The sequence below is a fragment of the Sinocyclocheilus anshuiensis genome, unplaced genomic scaffold (assembly GCF_001515605.1).
Source record: "Sinocyclocheilus anshuiensis isolate Anshui unplaced genomic scaffold, SAMN03320099.WGS_v1.1 scaffold2872, whole genome shotgun sequence".
Taxonomy (NCBI): domain Eukaryota; kingdom Metazoa; phylum Chordata; class Actinopteri; order Cypriniformes; family Cyprinidae; genus Sinocyclocheilus; species Sinocyclocheilus anshuiensis.
This window is the reverse complement of record NW_015560619.1, coordinates 136,548-148,915: the sequence shown is the minus strand read 5'-3', so window position 1 is coordinate 148,915 and position 12,368 is coordinate 136,548. Positions and strand designations below refer to the sequence as shown.

The following is a 12,368-nucleotide window of genomic DNA, read 5'->3' as shown; positions in this document are numbered from 1 at the left end:
TGTGTAAGTCGCTTTGGATAAAAGCGTCTGCTAAATGACTAAATCAATAAAAATAAATAAATCATGTTCTGGAAATAAATCGTGAGACGTTTTGCCGAGATCTCGCGAGAGGTCACGGAAACCTTTCCAATGGAAATACGTCATATAAGTAATCAAGTGGTCAAGTGCAAAGACCGCAAGTGTGGGTATTTGGACAAGGCTATTGGCTTTGTCCAAATACCCACACTTGCAGTCTTTGCACTTGACCACTTGATTACTTAAATGACCTTGGTTACTGTTGCCATCCCCGACAAACAATGCCGCTCTCACACTCATGTTCTCACATAGTGAAAGATACATCGCAGAGCAAAGAGGAAACTGACAACACACCGACAAAGACAAAGCAGGTTACTTCTGGTATGAAGCAAGATCTCAGGACTCTCAGCTCTTAAATTGTGTCATTTTTAAAGAAATCCATTCCAAACAATAAATACCGTTTTGTGGCTCTTTAATATATTGTGACAGATCGCTGTATTGCCTCGGTTCAAACACGTGAACCGATCGTCTTTTCATATTTACTTAAAGCACGAAATGAACATGAATAAACATCAGAACGTATTTTTGAACAGATCGCCTGTCAATCAAGCTCTTTGTCAACGGTCAATTTATGACATGGGCTTCGTAAGTAAAAAAGATTTACCTCGAGTCAAGTGTATGGTAGCCTACATATCACACATGGAATGGAAGTCCGCAAACCGGTTCTTTTACACGGTTCATTCTAGCGAATCAGTTAAAACGATTCATTAATCAGTTATTTTTACGTCATCGCGTAATTTTGACAACATTCAACATTCAAGTGCTCTTGTAGCAATGTACTCGGTTCGAACTGTTTTAAACGATTCATCCAATTTGTTCAACAGGTTCACTGAAAAGAATCGGTTCAAAAGAACGATTCATTCACGAACCAGTTGAGTGATTGTGTTCACGCAATGACATTGCCCATTACCTGATGTCATTTAGAGTCAGCTGATGAATGCAAATGTATATCTCAAGACATGAAAGTTGAAACTAAAATTACATGAGTGATGAAAGTGGGGCATCTGAACCTAAACATGACCTAAGGAAGGCTAGTATTTACACACCTTTTACAGTAATGAGGTAAACATCCCCTGACTCAGGTTCCATCAGAGCCTCAGCTGACCGTCCCAGCAGTCAGAGTGATTACACATCCATCAGTTTGTAAAAATAAAATAGAGGCAGTTTTACACCAAATGGGCAATGAGCCGCGGGCCTTGTGTTGGTGAGTGGGTAGTAATTAGCAGAAAACGGATCCACCTAATCAAAGATCAGTAACTAGACCCCAACAATGTAATTTTGTGCAGAAGAAGACCGGTAGGAGGGGAGGGAGCAGGGTTTTAGCTCAGGTTTCCACAGCCTTGTGTTACATCCAGTGGCCTCTAAGGAGAGGCGCTGAATGAGATCTTCTCTTGCCGCCTCTCCATGAATCATTCAGCATCTTGGAGCAGACTGTGAGCTGAGTTTAGTAGTGTTGCTTAAACGGAAATAAATTCATGAGAACAAGAGATGGAAAGATGTGAGATAGAGAAGAAAAGTGAGAAAGAAAAAGCGAGTTGAACTGATCAGGACCGAATGTGAAGTGGATCAGCCTAGACGTGTCTTCTGCTGGCCTGGGTTTCCATCATGCTGGGGCAAACTGGGCACTAAAGGCCCTTTAAACTTCTGAGCCCTGGACCAATACAAGGAGAATTAAAAATCATCTCTTTTGGAAAAAGCAATGGATGCTGAGGTAATTCAGGAATATTTCATATACTTATGTCTGCGGAGAAAGCAGCTGAAATAATGTAGTAAAATTTAAATACTCATAAGCTGTGATAATTTTTTGACTCATTTAGATTTTTTATTCTGTAAGTTCCTCTTCTTTAAAAAAAAATTTGGATTTATAATATTTTTTGAATATGTGACTCAAAATTGGACTACAAAATGACTGGGAGATGTTACTGTATTTTCTTTTTTATTTCCATTTTGTAAAAAAGTTAAAACATTGTTTTGAGGAACAATCGAGAAGTTCTCATTAATACCTATACAGATTTATTTTTTTTAAATTGGAACAGAGAAATAAAGTTAAAAGGCATAACTAGTACAGGTTGAAGAAGGTATTCCATTTTGTAAAAAAGTTAAAACATTGTTTTGAGGAACAATCGAGAAGTTCTCATTAATACCTATACAGATTATTTTTTTTTTAATTGGAACAGAGAAATAAAGTTAAAAGGCATAACTAGTACAGGTTGAAGAAGGTCAATTCAGATTTAGACTTTAAGCAGCAAAATTTGTCAAGTCTTTGTGTAGTGGCTGTTATAGAAGAATGTGGGCCAGTGACCAATGATGAGCTCTAGCTCTTTCCGAAGTCTCAAGCCATACTGTGAGCTGAGCACTGGGATCCAGTGACATACTGGAGTTTTGGGACAATAGAATGGCCTCTCAGATGATGGTCAGTTAACCAGATAGACTTTCCTTCTCCATTAAAATCAGCTTTAATGTCTCAGTGACTCACTTGGAAATACAGCAGGATGTATCTAATAACAGTGACACCAAAGTGGAAATCTAAGTCATCGTGTAAATTAACTTTTTGTTTTTTCCAATTCAGACCTGATCAGTTTTGATTATAAGAAAAAAAACAAAACAATCTTAACATTCTCAACTCTACACATTGGTAGCATAAATAATATGTGTATACGTGATATATAATATATAGTATTTGCGTGTATATATTATTATATTCAATTATTATGATATGTTATATTGTACTTTTATAGTTTTTGTGGTTTTATATAAATATTCATATGTTGCAATCAAGTAATGGTAAAGTTAAAAAGTGTTTTAACTGGGTATCTGTAGCAAGAAATGCCCTGAGTTTAAAGTTAAGATCATGATTGTCTTTTAAGCGGATGCACTACATGCCATGCTGTGTGTAATGAAAGAAGAACATTGACAGACTGCCAGAGGCTTGGCATCCCCTCTTGGCTCTGGTTTAAGTGCTCTTTGCCAGCTGATAGACAGGACTCAAGTGTGATGCCAGCTTTATCTTTCAGAGCATTTCCTAGTCTCTGCACTGTCGCTTTTGTGGTACACAACTGACTGACAGCTAACTTAGTGCGTTTTATTTGACTAATGTTGTCAGTAACTGTTTAACCATGAAGCCTGACATATGAAATAATCGTAAAAATCTCTTTTTTAACTGAACAGTTTGTTGAACACTTACAAAAATATTAAATAAATAAATAAAAGTTGTGTTTTTTGTTGAGTATTATATTTGATTCATTTGTATATATTTGATGCATTTTATGAATCATATATGATGTAGGAGAACATCCTCCTCTGTTTTAATCATAGGCCCAAACTGAGCAAAAATGTGCCATTTGGTACATTTGCTGATATCTTTATGGCCAAAAAGTAAGATGAAATTTTGATAACTTGTAATGTAAATAAATGAGATCTTTAAAACAGTCTACTTCAAATGCATGTAAATATAAGTTGTCACTCTATATCTCCCATTAATATGTCTTAGTAAAATGATATTTAACGTTTTAAGTATTTAAGTTTTATGATCAAAGCTCTGGTTTTTATTGTGAGGGGAAAAACATATAATGCAATCCAATGACGATTTGGAAATGTACAAATAAACATTCCTCAAAAGCCTCATGTATCATATTTGATACTCATATTTATTTACTTAAGTCCAGTAAGTGTTCATCTTGATTTAGTACTAACAAAAGTTATTCTTACATTTACCTTATAAAAAAACAGTAAAGATTTCATAGCAAAAAGACATGTGTATCAAAACCTGAAGGGGGACATTTTTATAATTATAGTAAAAGGCTTTTTACTTGCTAAAAAGTATAAACTATTAATGCAAAGATTTTCAGCAAAGTTTTGATCATGTTGATAATTAAGGGCCTTAGTAATTTCTGTATCAAATATGATACGGTATGGCTTTATAGAGTACAAGTAACTGGACAATTCCGAAAAGGATGTGTTTTATGATGAATTGTAAACTTATGTGGTTTCACATGGTGTGCTTCTTGAAATAAGATATTATTAATGATATTTGTGTGTGTGAGGAAGAAAGAAGGAGTGTGTTCCATCTGTTCTTAGAGGTAAATCAAACATCAGTAGCACCAGACAGGAATAGTTCATTTATTGAGAGTTTTTGTATGTCTGTGACCTTGGCCCAAATACCATCCCATGACAGGAACGGAACCGTGTAATCTCGGATAGAAATAGATTTGCCCTCAGGTTTAAGGGACCCAAGATAGGACAAACCTACGCTGAGCTGAGCTTTTCAGGATGCTAGACAATAAATCCATCATGATTTCTGTTTCAGACAGATGTTTCTTGACACACACATACACACAGACCGCTGCTTCCTTAGCACTTTTAACTTTTTAACTTAACTTTTTATTAATGACTTCCCATGGTGGACGTGGTGAGTGTGATATGACAGTGTTTCCTGTTGCACTTGAAATAATCACAGATGCTCTGTCTTTACAAAACTGGATAAGATCACACACAGTTCCCACATCAGTACTCAGAGAAACAGTAATTGCATTGAAGGTAAGGGCTCCCATATTTTCATACGAATTTTTTAGATCAAATTTAAAAATATTTCAGGTCGAAGATAGACCTATAACACGAGAACGAAAAAGGTACATATTTTGTTTGTGTAAAATATTATGCAGCTGTTGATGTAAATTTATTCTTGTAGTGAATAAAGCATGTTGATACAGCCAAACTAATGGTGTAATACAGCTCACTGTGCTGTGTCTCTCAGCAAATAATGTGCCTCAGCTTTTTATGTAACAGTCTAGTAGTAGAATGACTCAGGAATAATATGTCAAACTGAGAATCACAGTGTTTCTGCAACTAAAATGTATACTTTTCTTTAACAAAAATTTTTCTTTGGTTAAAAAAAAGAAAAAATGATTTAGCCTTTTAATATATTGTTAATATTTGTGCAATGTAAAAAAAATCCCATTACATTTTTACAGACATTTATATGGTAATAGTTTTTACTTCCAAAACCATACATTTTAAAATATTTTACTGTAAATCTTTCGCCAAATGTGGTAAGGTATGGTAAGTTAACCACAATTATTTTTTACTGTAAAAATTGCAAAATTTTTACAGTGATATTTAGGGCCATTTACTTCTTTCAAAACATAACTTCAGAGGACATACGATTTTATCAACGCGTAAAAACAATATCCTTCCTGTTTGTCAAGACCGGGGTGGACCCTGCCATTCTCAGTGTTAATTGACGAACGTCCCTTTTGATAGACGGTGCAGAAAACATTTTAGATTAGATAAGTAGAGGCTGCGCTCAGACGATTCATGGCATGTTGTTGAAAGGATTTGTTCAAGGCCACATCTGAAATTATATATTACTGATGTAGGGTGATGTAAAAAACACCAGAGTGAAAGAAAGTTGGTGATGTTGGTCATTTGTGTACATTTGTGAGCAATTACTGTTAAACATATACAATTACAAAATTTTATGCAGTAATTGTCCTGAAGAATATAAATAATCAAAGTACAACAAATAGGTGTATATTTTCAAGCAACTTCTAATGCTGTTTCTGGGAAAAATGATCTACTCCTTTCTTTATTTTGTATGTCTGTGATTAACAGAGTTTAGAGGAGCGCTGCCAGCGGATCCTGCAGGATATGGAGGGGTCTTTGACAGCTCGGGACCGGGTGGGCATTCAGGACTTTGTTCTCCTGGACGCATACACCAGTGAGACAGCATTTATGGACAACCTCAGAAAACGGTTTAATGAGAACCTCATATATGTGAGTCATGCACCCACTCATATGACCTCTTAGAATAGACTATAAAAAAGGCAGGCAATGCAATATCAGTATCACAGTTACTTTAATTGTTGAGATGGGGGAGAGAATAATGTGGACTCTCATGCTGAACACAGGTCAATGCACACAGTCTACTAAGTGCAAATATTCTCTATACATCTAATTTGCCTTATCGCAGCGACTGGAAACTCACTTTGCTGATGATGCAGCACAGAGGTATTCTCTGTTTAAGGTTATCAAGGGTAACTTACAAGGATAAACAACCTCCTAAATGAAACTGCTGAGACAGTCGTATTTTCTTATGATCCTTCTTTAACCCATGATAGTTCATATTTGTAACTCAGTACTCTGTTGAGGCAAAATACTGGCTTTGAACTTTTTCTGAAATCTTTCTTATTTCTATTAGACCTACATTGGGACCCTCCTGGTGTCAGTTAATCCATATAAGGAGTTGGGTATCTATACCAAGAAACAAATGGACATTTATATGGGGGTCAACTTTTTTGAGCTGCCTCCTCATATGTAAGTTTGCATTTATACACAATCTGCATTGTAAAAAGCGCTATATAAATAATGGTGACTTGACCTGACTTAACTATACACAGAAAAAATACACCGTCGTTCAAAAGTCTGGAGTCATTATTATAATATTTCATAATATTACTGGGTTTTTTTTTGTATTTTTAAAAAAATTCTGACTTTGTGAGCATAAGAGACCTTTCAAAAACATTAAAAAATCGTACTGACCCAAAACCTTTGAAGAGCACTGTATACACTGTATACATATATTATTTTTGAAAGAACATTGATATTGATACATTGTTTATTTTACATGTAGTTTAAGAGTTATTTTTCTGACCTCTCAGCTTTGCTCTTGCTGACAATGTTTACCGGACAATGATTAGTGAAACCAACAACCACTTCATCCTCATTTCTGGTGAAAGTGGCGCTGGCAAGACGGAGGCCTCTAAGACAGTCCTGCAGTTTTATGCAGTGTGCTGTCCCAGCACTAGACTCTTGGACAATGTGAGAGATCGGCTCCTTCTTTCCAATCCAGTGCTGGAGGTCAGAATTCAAGCTTTTTGTCTGAAATGAGCCATTGAAAACTTTGGTATATTCTGAATGCACATGCTCAAAGTGTAGCACAGTATCATGTAAAAGAATATTGATGCTGGGCGTTTTATATCTACAGGCTTTTGGAAATGCCAAAACCCTGAAAAATGACAACTCGAGTCGATTTGGAAAGTACATGGACATACAGTTTGACCATCAGGTAAAGTCAGATTTAAACAGAAGTAGAAGAACGGACAGCATTGATTACAAATGTAAACAAATGCTTTTTTTCTTTCAGGGAGCAGCAGTTGGTGGCCACATCTTAAGCTACTTACTGGAGAAGTCAAGGGTGGTCCATCAAAATCGTGGAGAAAGGAACTTCCACATCTTCTATCAGTTAGTTGAGGGAGGGGAGGATGAGCTTCTCCGCTGGCTTGGCTTGGAGCGAAACTGTCAGAAATATCGCTATCTTATTCAGGTGAGAAGCGCAGATAGATGCATAGACATGTCGGCGCCATAAAGCATATTCATTTTATTGTTCAAAATCGATTTTTTTCTGGACAGGGAGAATGTGCCAAAGTGAGCTCCATCAATGACAAGAGTGACTGGAAAACCGTACAGAAAGCTCTTACTATCATTGAGTTTAGTGAAAAGGATATAGAGGTAAGACGCTCTCAGATTGATTGGAGTTAGAGCATGTTAATTGGAGTTTTTGTCCACTTGGGTGACTGGGTCAGTGTAGAAGGCTGCTTTTTAGAAAGAGAAGTCATTGTTCAATATGTTTGGTCTTTTTTAGCATCTGTTTGCAATTATTGCCAGTGTCCTTCATCTCGGCAATGTTCACTTTGAGGCCAGTGCCCATGGTTATGCCACATTAAACAGCAGTGCGGAAGTACACTGGCTGTCAAAGGTACTTTCCACCGACACTTCTATCAGGTTTTCGAATAATTATGCATTAGAAGTTTTACGGTTTACACTGTAATGCCAATTTTGACCTCTTAGTTTTGTTTTGTTTTTGCAACCCATTTCTCTCTCTTTCCTTTCTTTATTATTTATTCTTGTCAGTTATTGGGAATCCCATTAAACATGTTACAGGAGGGTTTAACTCACAGAAAGATTGAAGCCAAAGCAGAAGAGGTGAGACTTGTATGACACATTAATTGTTGCACAAAAAGCATGTTTTACATTCATATTGCTATACAGAGTTATTATTAAATGATAAATAAATGTAAATTTAAAATGGAGGTGGAATATTAAGTATGTTTTTTAACATTTCCTGTACTTAAGAAATCCATGATTATGTAGTATTTATCATTTTCAGGTTCTAAGCCCTTTCACCGCTGAACATGCAAAGTATGCCAGAGATGCACTAGCCAAAGCCATCTATGGCCGCACATTCTCATGGCTTGTTAATAAGATTAATGAATCGTTGGCAAATAAGGTATGCATGATTACATGGAATTTACAAATTATGCTTTTTATAGTGGTTTATAAAAATACATGAATTAGTTGATGGATTATTAGGTTATCAGTCTATTTATAATATGTATGATGCAGGATTCAACCAGAAAGACGGTGATTGGACTGCTTGACATCTATGGATTTGAAGTGTTTGACGTGAACAGGTGACCCTGAAGCATTGCGGTCATACACACTCACTGAATACATTTATTGTAATGGTTTCCTTCAAGAAAAGGGGTTAATGAGTTAACAAAACCAATTAGTAACCTTTTTATCAATATAGTGTCAGAACAAGCCCTCTAGACACAAATAAATGGGCCATCTATCATTTAAAAGGGGTCAGTAAGGTTTAGCAAGGATGCATTAATTTGATCGTAATTTAACAGTAAAGACAATGTTGCAGAAAATGTCTGTTTGAAATAAATGCTGTTTTTTTTTTAAACTTTCTATTCATCAAAAAGTGTATTTTCCACAAAAATATTAAGCAGCACAGGAGTACTAGATAGATATATGTTTTGATGGATTGATATTAACCATGTGTGTGATTACTGGTGCTTTTCTCCTCAGTTTTGAACAGTTCTGCATAAACTTCTGCAATGAAAAGCTTCAGCAGCTTTTCATCCAGCTCACCCTCAAATCAGAGCAGGAGGAGTATGAGATGGAGGGAATCGAGGTGAATATTTTCAGTACATACAGCATTTGTTACACTTACAGATAGTAATGTTATGTAAATGCTTTGGGACACAGATCTGCCTCACCTTGTGTTTTAGCATATTTTCACTGATAAGCATTTTTTTCCATGTTGACATTTTTCAGTGGGAGCCAGTGCCATACTTTAACAACAAGATCATCTGTGACCTGGTGGAAGAGAAACACAGAGGCATCATATCAATACTGGTACGTGGAAGTGATTCAAGCTGACATACACATCAAGACGTGATTAAGTCACAGTCTTTATGTTATGCATCCCGCAATTAAAGGATGAAGAATGTTTGCGTCCTGGAGAAGCCACAGATTTTACATTCCTGGAGAAGCTAGAGGAGAAGATGTGTGGTCACCCTCATTTTGTCACGTGGGTAGCTTTTCACTTCAAACTGGCTTAATTCTGGTATTTCAATGCTATCATATCACTAGATGATTTTATTCATTTTATGACTCTTTTGTAGGCATTGTAGGCTTTTGTGGGCTGTCCAATCCTGTTCCTGGTGGACCACCTTCCAGCAGAGTTTATCTAATGTACTAATTGAACCGGCTAATCCAGGTCTCCAGAATCACTAAAAACTTACAAGCTGGTGTGTTGGAGCCAAACTCTGCAGGAAGGCAGCTCTCCAGGAGCAGGAATGGACATGCTTTGCAATAAATCCCTAAAAATAATAATAGCTAATTTTGTAGATACGGAATGCAGATCGCTTCCATTTATACTGATATTACAATCCTAGTCCTCAGCTAAAACCTGCAAGTTTTTAAACTAAGTTGTGAATATACAAGCTGTCGTATATACTAGATAGACTCATGGGCATTTATTGAAATGAGAAGAACCACCAAAATGTCAGTATTGTGGCAAAAATGTGTCTGTAAAACATGCTTTTGGTCTGCTCAATTTATAATGTCATGAGACAATGATTTTTATCAGGCCAAACTCTAAATGAATTATTTTGTAAGATGGACTGTAAGATGGTACATTTAAAGAATCTTTTATGGACTTACTTACTAATATATATATATACAGTGGACTTTGTATATTATTTACAATAGTTTAGTTATTTTTCTATGTTTAGTTTTATCCAATGTTTATATTTCTTATATTGTTTGTTAATCTGCATCTGCCATGTAATAGCCTGCAAAGATGTTATGGCAATACATTTAATTACACAACAATAGCTAAAACCTTCAAATGCAAACTAGACTTGAAGTGCTGTGGTAAACAAGAATTTGTACTGCTGCGAAGCATTGTATTCACTTATTAATCAAGTTTACTTTTTCTAAATTTCAGGCACAAATTGGCTGACCCGAAAACACGCAAGACCCTTGAACGAGGGGATTTTCGACTTCTACACTATGCCGGAGAGGTTACTTACTCAGTTGTTGGTAAGTTTCATTTAATGCAAACAGTTTAAAGACAAACAAGGTTTTTAAAACATTTCCTTATCTTGACCTCTATGGTTTCCTCATGTCAGGATTTCTTGACAAAAATAATGATCTTCTGTACAGAAACATTAAAGAGGTAAGAGGTTTCACCACAGCATGCATTCTCTCTTGGCCTGACATAACTGAAAAAATAATGACTATGAAATAGACATAAATGCAAAAATTGTTTGTTATTGTTTAAGGTCATGCGACAGTCTAAGAACAGTATTATACAGCATTGCTTCCATACTATTGAACCTGACGGCAAGAAAAGACCCGAGACGGTACAGTGAAAGATGTTTAAATAGACACTTAAAACAAATAATTGTACCAATCTGTTCTCTTGCTCTCTTTCTCTCTATAATGTATTCCTAATGTTAATTTTCAGGCTACGAGAAAACAATTTTGCAGATTGTCTGATTATTGTTTTAGTATAGTATCATCATAGATGATAACCTATGAGCAACACCTGTATTTAAGCTATTGCAGCACTTTATTCATGTACAGGAATCAAAAAGACATTTTTGACCAGTTTTTTTTTTTAACAGGTAGCCACCCAGTTTAAGAGCAGCCTTGCAGGCCTCACCGAAATCCTCATGACCAAGGAGCCATGGTATGTGCGGTGTCTGAAACCCAACCACTGTAAGCAGCCAGGTGAGCCTTTCACTTCACACCTCTGGTTAGTGGTTTTGTCTGCTGAATGTTTTACAAGACTGTGCCTGTGACCTCTCTCTCACTCGCCTAACCTCAGACCACTTTGATGATGTCATGGTGAGACATCAAGTCAAGTACCTGGGGTTAATGGAGCACCTGAGAGTCAGGCGTGCTGGGTTTGCTTATAGGAGAAGATACGAGGTCTTCCTGAAAAGGTGCATTTGCATTGTGTGTTTTCATTATGACTTCAATTGTCTTTCATGCCTTTGCCAGACATTTTCTATCTAAAGTTACAGTGCATTCAGTTAGTGTTGCTTTGAAATTATCTTCTCTATCAGGCACTTCTTCTCACTACTTTTCACCTGCAAACATGTGACAAACCTCGATGCTTATCTTTGCAGATATAAGGCTCTATGTCCTGACACATGGCCACACTGGAAGGGGACACCAGCAGAGGGAGTGCAGCGACTCATCAAACACCTTGGCTACAAACCAGACGAGTACAAGATGGGAAGGTACAAACTGTACAAGCTACTGCTACTGTATGATACTGTGTTGTTCTTCTAGGACCAGAGAATATCTGTTTTCTCCTAGTGTTTTCTGAAATATATATATTTTTTCTATTTCCTCTTATTTCTCAAGGACAAAAATCTTCATTCGCCATCCCAGGACTCTTTTTGCCACTGAAGATGCGTTTGAGATCTGCAAGCATGAATTAGGTAAGGCCCCAGTAACATCTGACAAAAGAAGACTGGCATTCCCTGAAGGCGTCGTGATGATCCTTGCAATGTCAGCTTTGACCTGGTTGGTTGCTGTCTCCAATCTCTTTTGTTACAGCCACAAGAATCCAGGCCAAATACAAAGGCTATAGGGTGAAAGGAGAATACCAGAGGAAGAGGGAAGCAGGTATTGATCTTTTTTGGTTTAAAATATTATAGATACTTATGAAAACCATATATATAACATTACTCTTAATTCATTTTTAACAGCTACCAAGATTGAGACATGTTGGCGGGGCCTTCAGGCCAGAAAAGAAAGGGAAAGGAGAGCCTGGGCTGTCAAAGTCATCAAGAAGTGAGTTATCATGTCAGATGCTTCACAGTCAGTTAGTCAATGAATGGAAATTGAATTAAAGTTTTGTCTATCTATCTATCTATCTATCTATCTATCTATCTATCTATCTATCTATCTATCTATCTATCTATCTA

At 36.4% G+C, this 12,368-nt stretch overlaps 1 protein-coding gene and 1 long non-coding RNA gene across 2 annotated transcripts in view; one reads left to right on the top strand and one right to left on the bottom strand.

The window, feature by feature from the left end:
• LOC107681858 (uncharacterized) overlaps window positions 1–735 on the bottom strand; it is a 9,324-nt gene extending 8,589 nt beyond the window's left edge. Inside the window, exon 1 of the long non-coding RNA XR_001633307.1 lies at window positions 680–735. This is a non-coding gene — a long non-coding RNA (uncharacterized LOC107681858). The remainder of the gene's footprint in view (window positions 1–679) is intronic.
• myo1hb (myosin IHb) overlaps window positions 1–12,368 on the top strand; it is a 21,092-nt gene that overhangs the window by 1,300 nt on the left and 7,424 nt on the right. Inside the window, exons 2-23 of the mRNA XM_016478215.1 lie at window positions 5,686–5,847; window positions 6,272–6,387; window positions 6,732–6,930; window positions 7,058–7,138; window positions 7,217–7,396; window positions 7,483–7,581; window positions 7,715–7,828; window positions 7,984–8,055; window positions 8,240–8,359; window positions 8,476–8,543; window positions 8,947–9,052; window positions 9,196–9,276; window positions 9,360–9,451; window positions 10,373–10,467; window positions 10,557–10,603; window positions 10,710–10,790; window positions 11,055–11,160; window positions 11,258–11,375; window positions 11,562–11,675; window positions 11,803–11,879; window positions 11,998–12,066; window positions 12,150–12,234. Coding sequence (XP_016333701.1) covers window positions 5,686–5,847; window positions 6,272–6,387; window positions 6,732–6,930; window positions 7,058–7,138; window positions 7,217–7,396; window positions 7,483–7,581; window positions 7,715–7,828; window positions 7,984–8,055; window positions 8,240–8,359; window positions 8,476–8,543; window positions 8,947–9,052; window positions 9,196–9,276; window positions 9,360–9,451; window positions 10,373–10,467; window positions 10,557–10,603; window positions 10,710–10,790; window positions 11,055–11,160; window positions 11,258–11,375; window positions 11,562–11,675; window positions 11,803–11,879; window positions 11,998–12,066; window positions 12,150–12,234 — 2,282 coding nt within the window. The remainder of the gene's footprint in view (window positions 1–5,685; window positions 5,848–6,271; window positions 6,388–6,731; window positions 6,931–7,057; window positions 7,139–7,216; window positions 7,397–7,482; window positions 7,582–7,714; window positions 7,829–7,983; window positions 8,056–8,239; window positions 8,360–8,475; window positions 8,544–8,946; window positions 9,053–9,195; window positions 9,277–9,359; window positions 9,452–10,372; window positions 10,468–10,556; window positions 10,604–10,709; window positions 10,791–11,054; window positions 11,161–11,257; window positions 11,376–11,561; window positions 11,676–11,802; window positions 11,880–11,997; window positions 12,067–12,149; window positions 12,235–12,368) is intronic.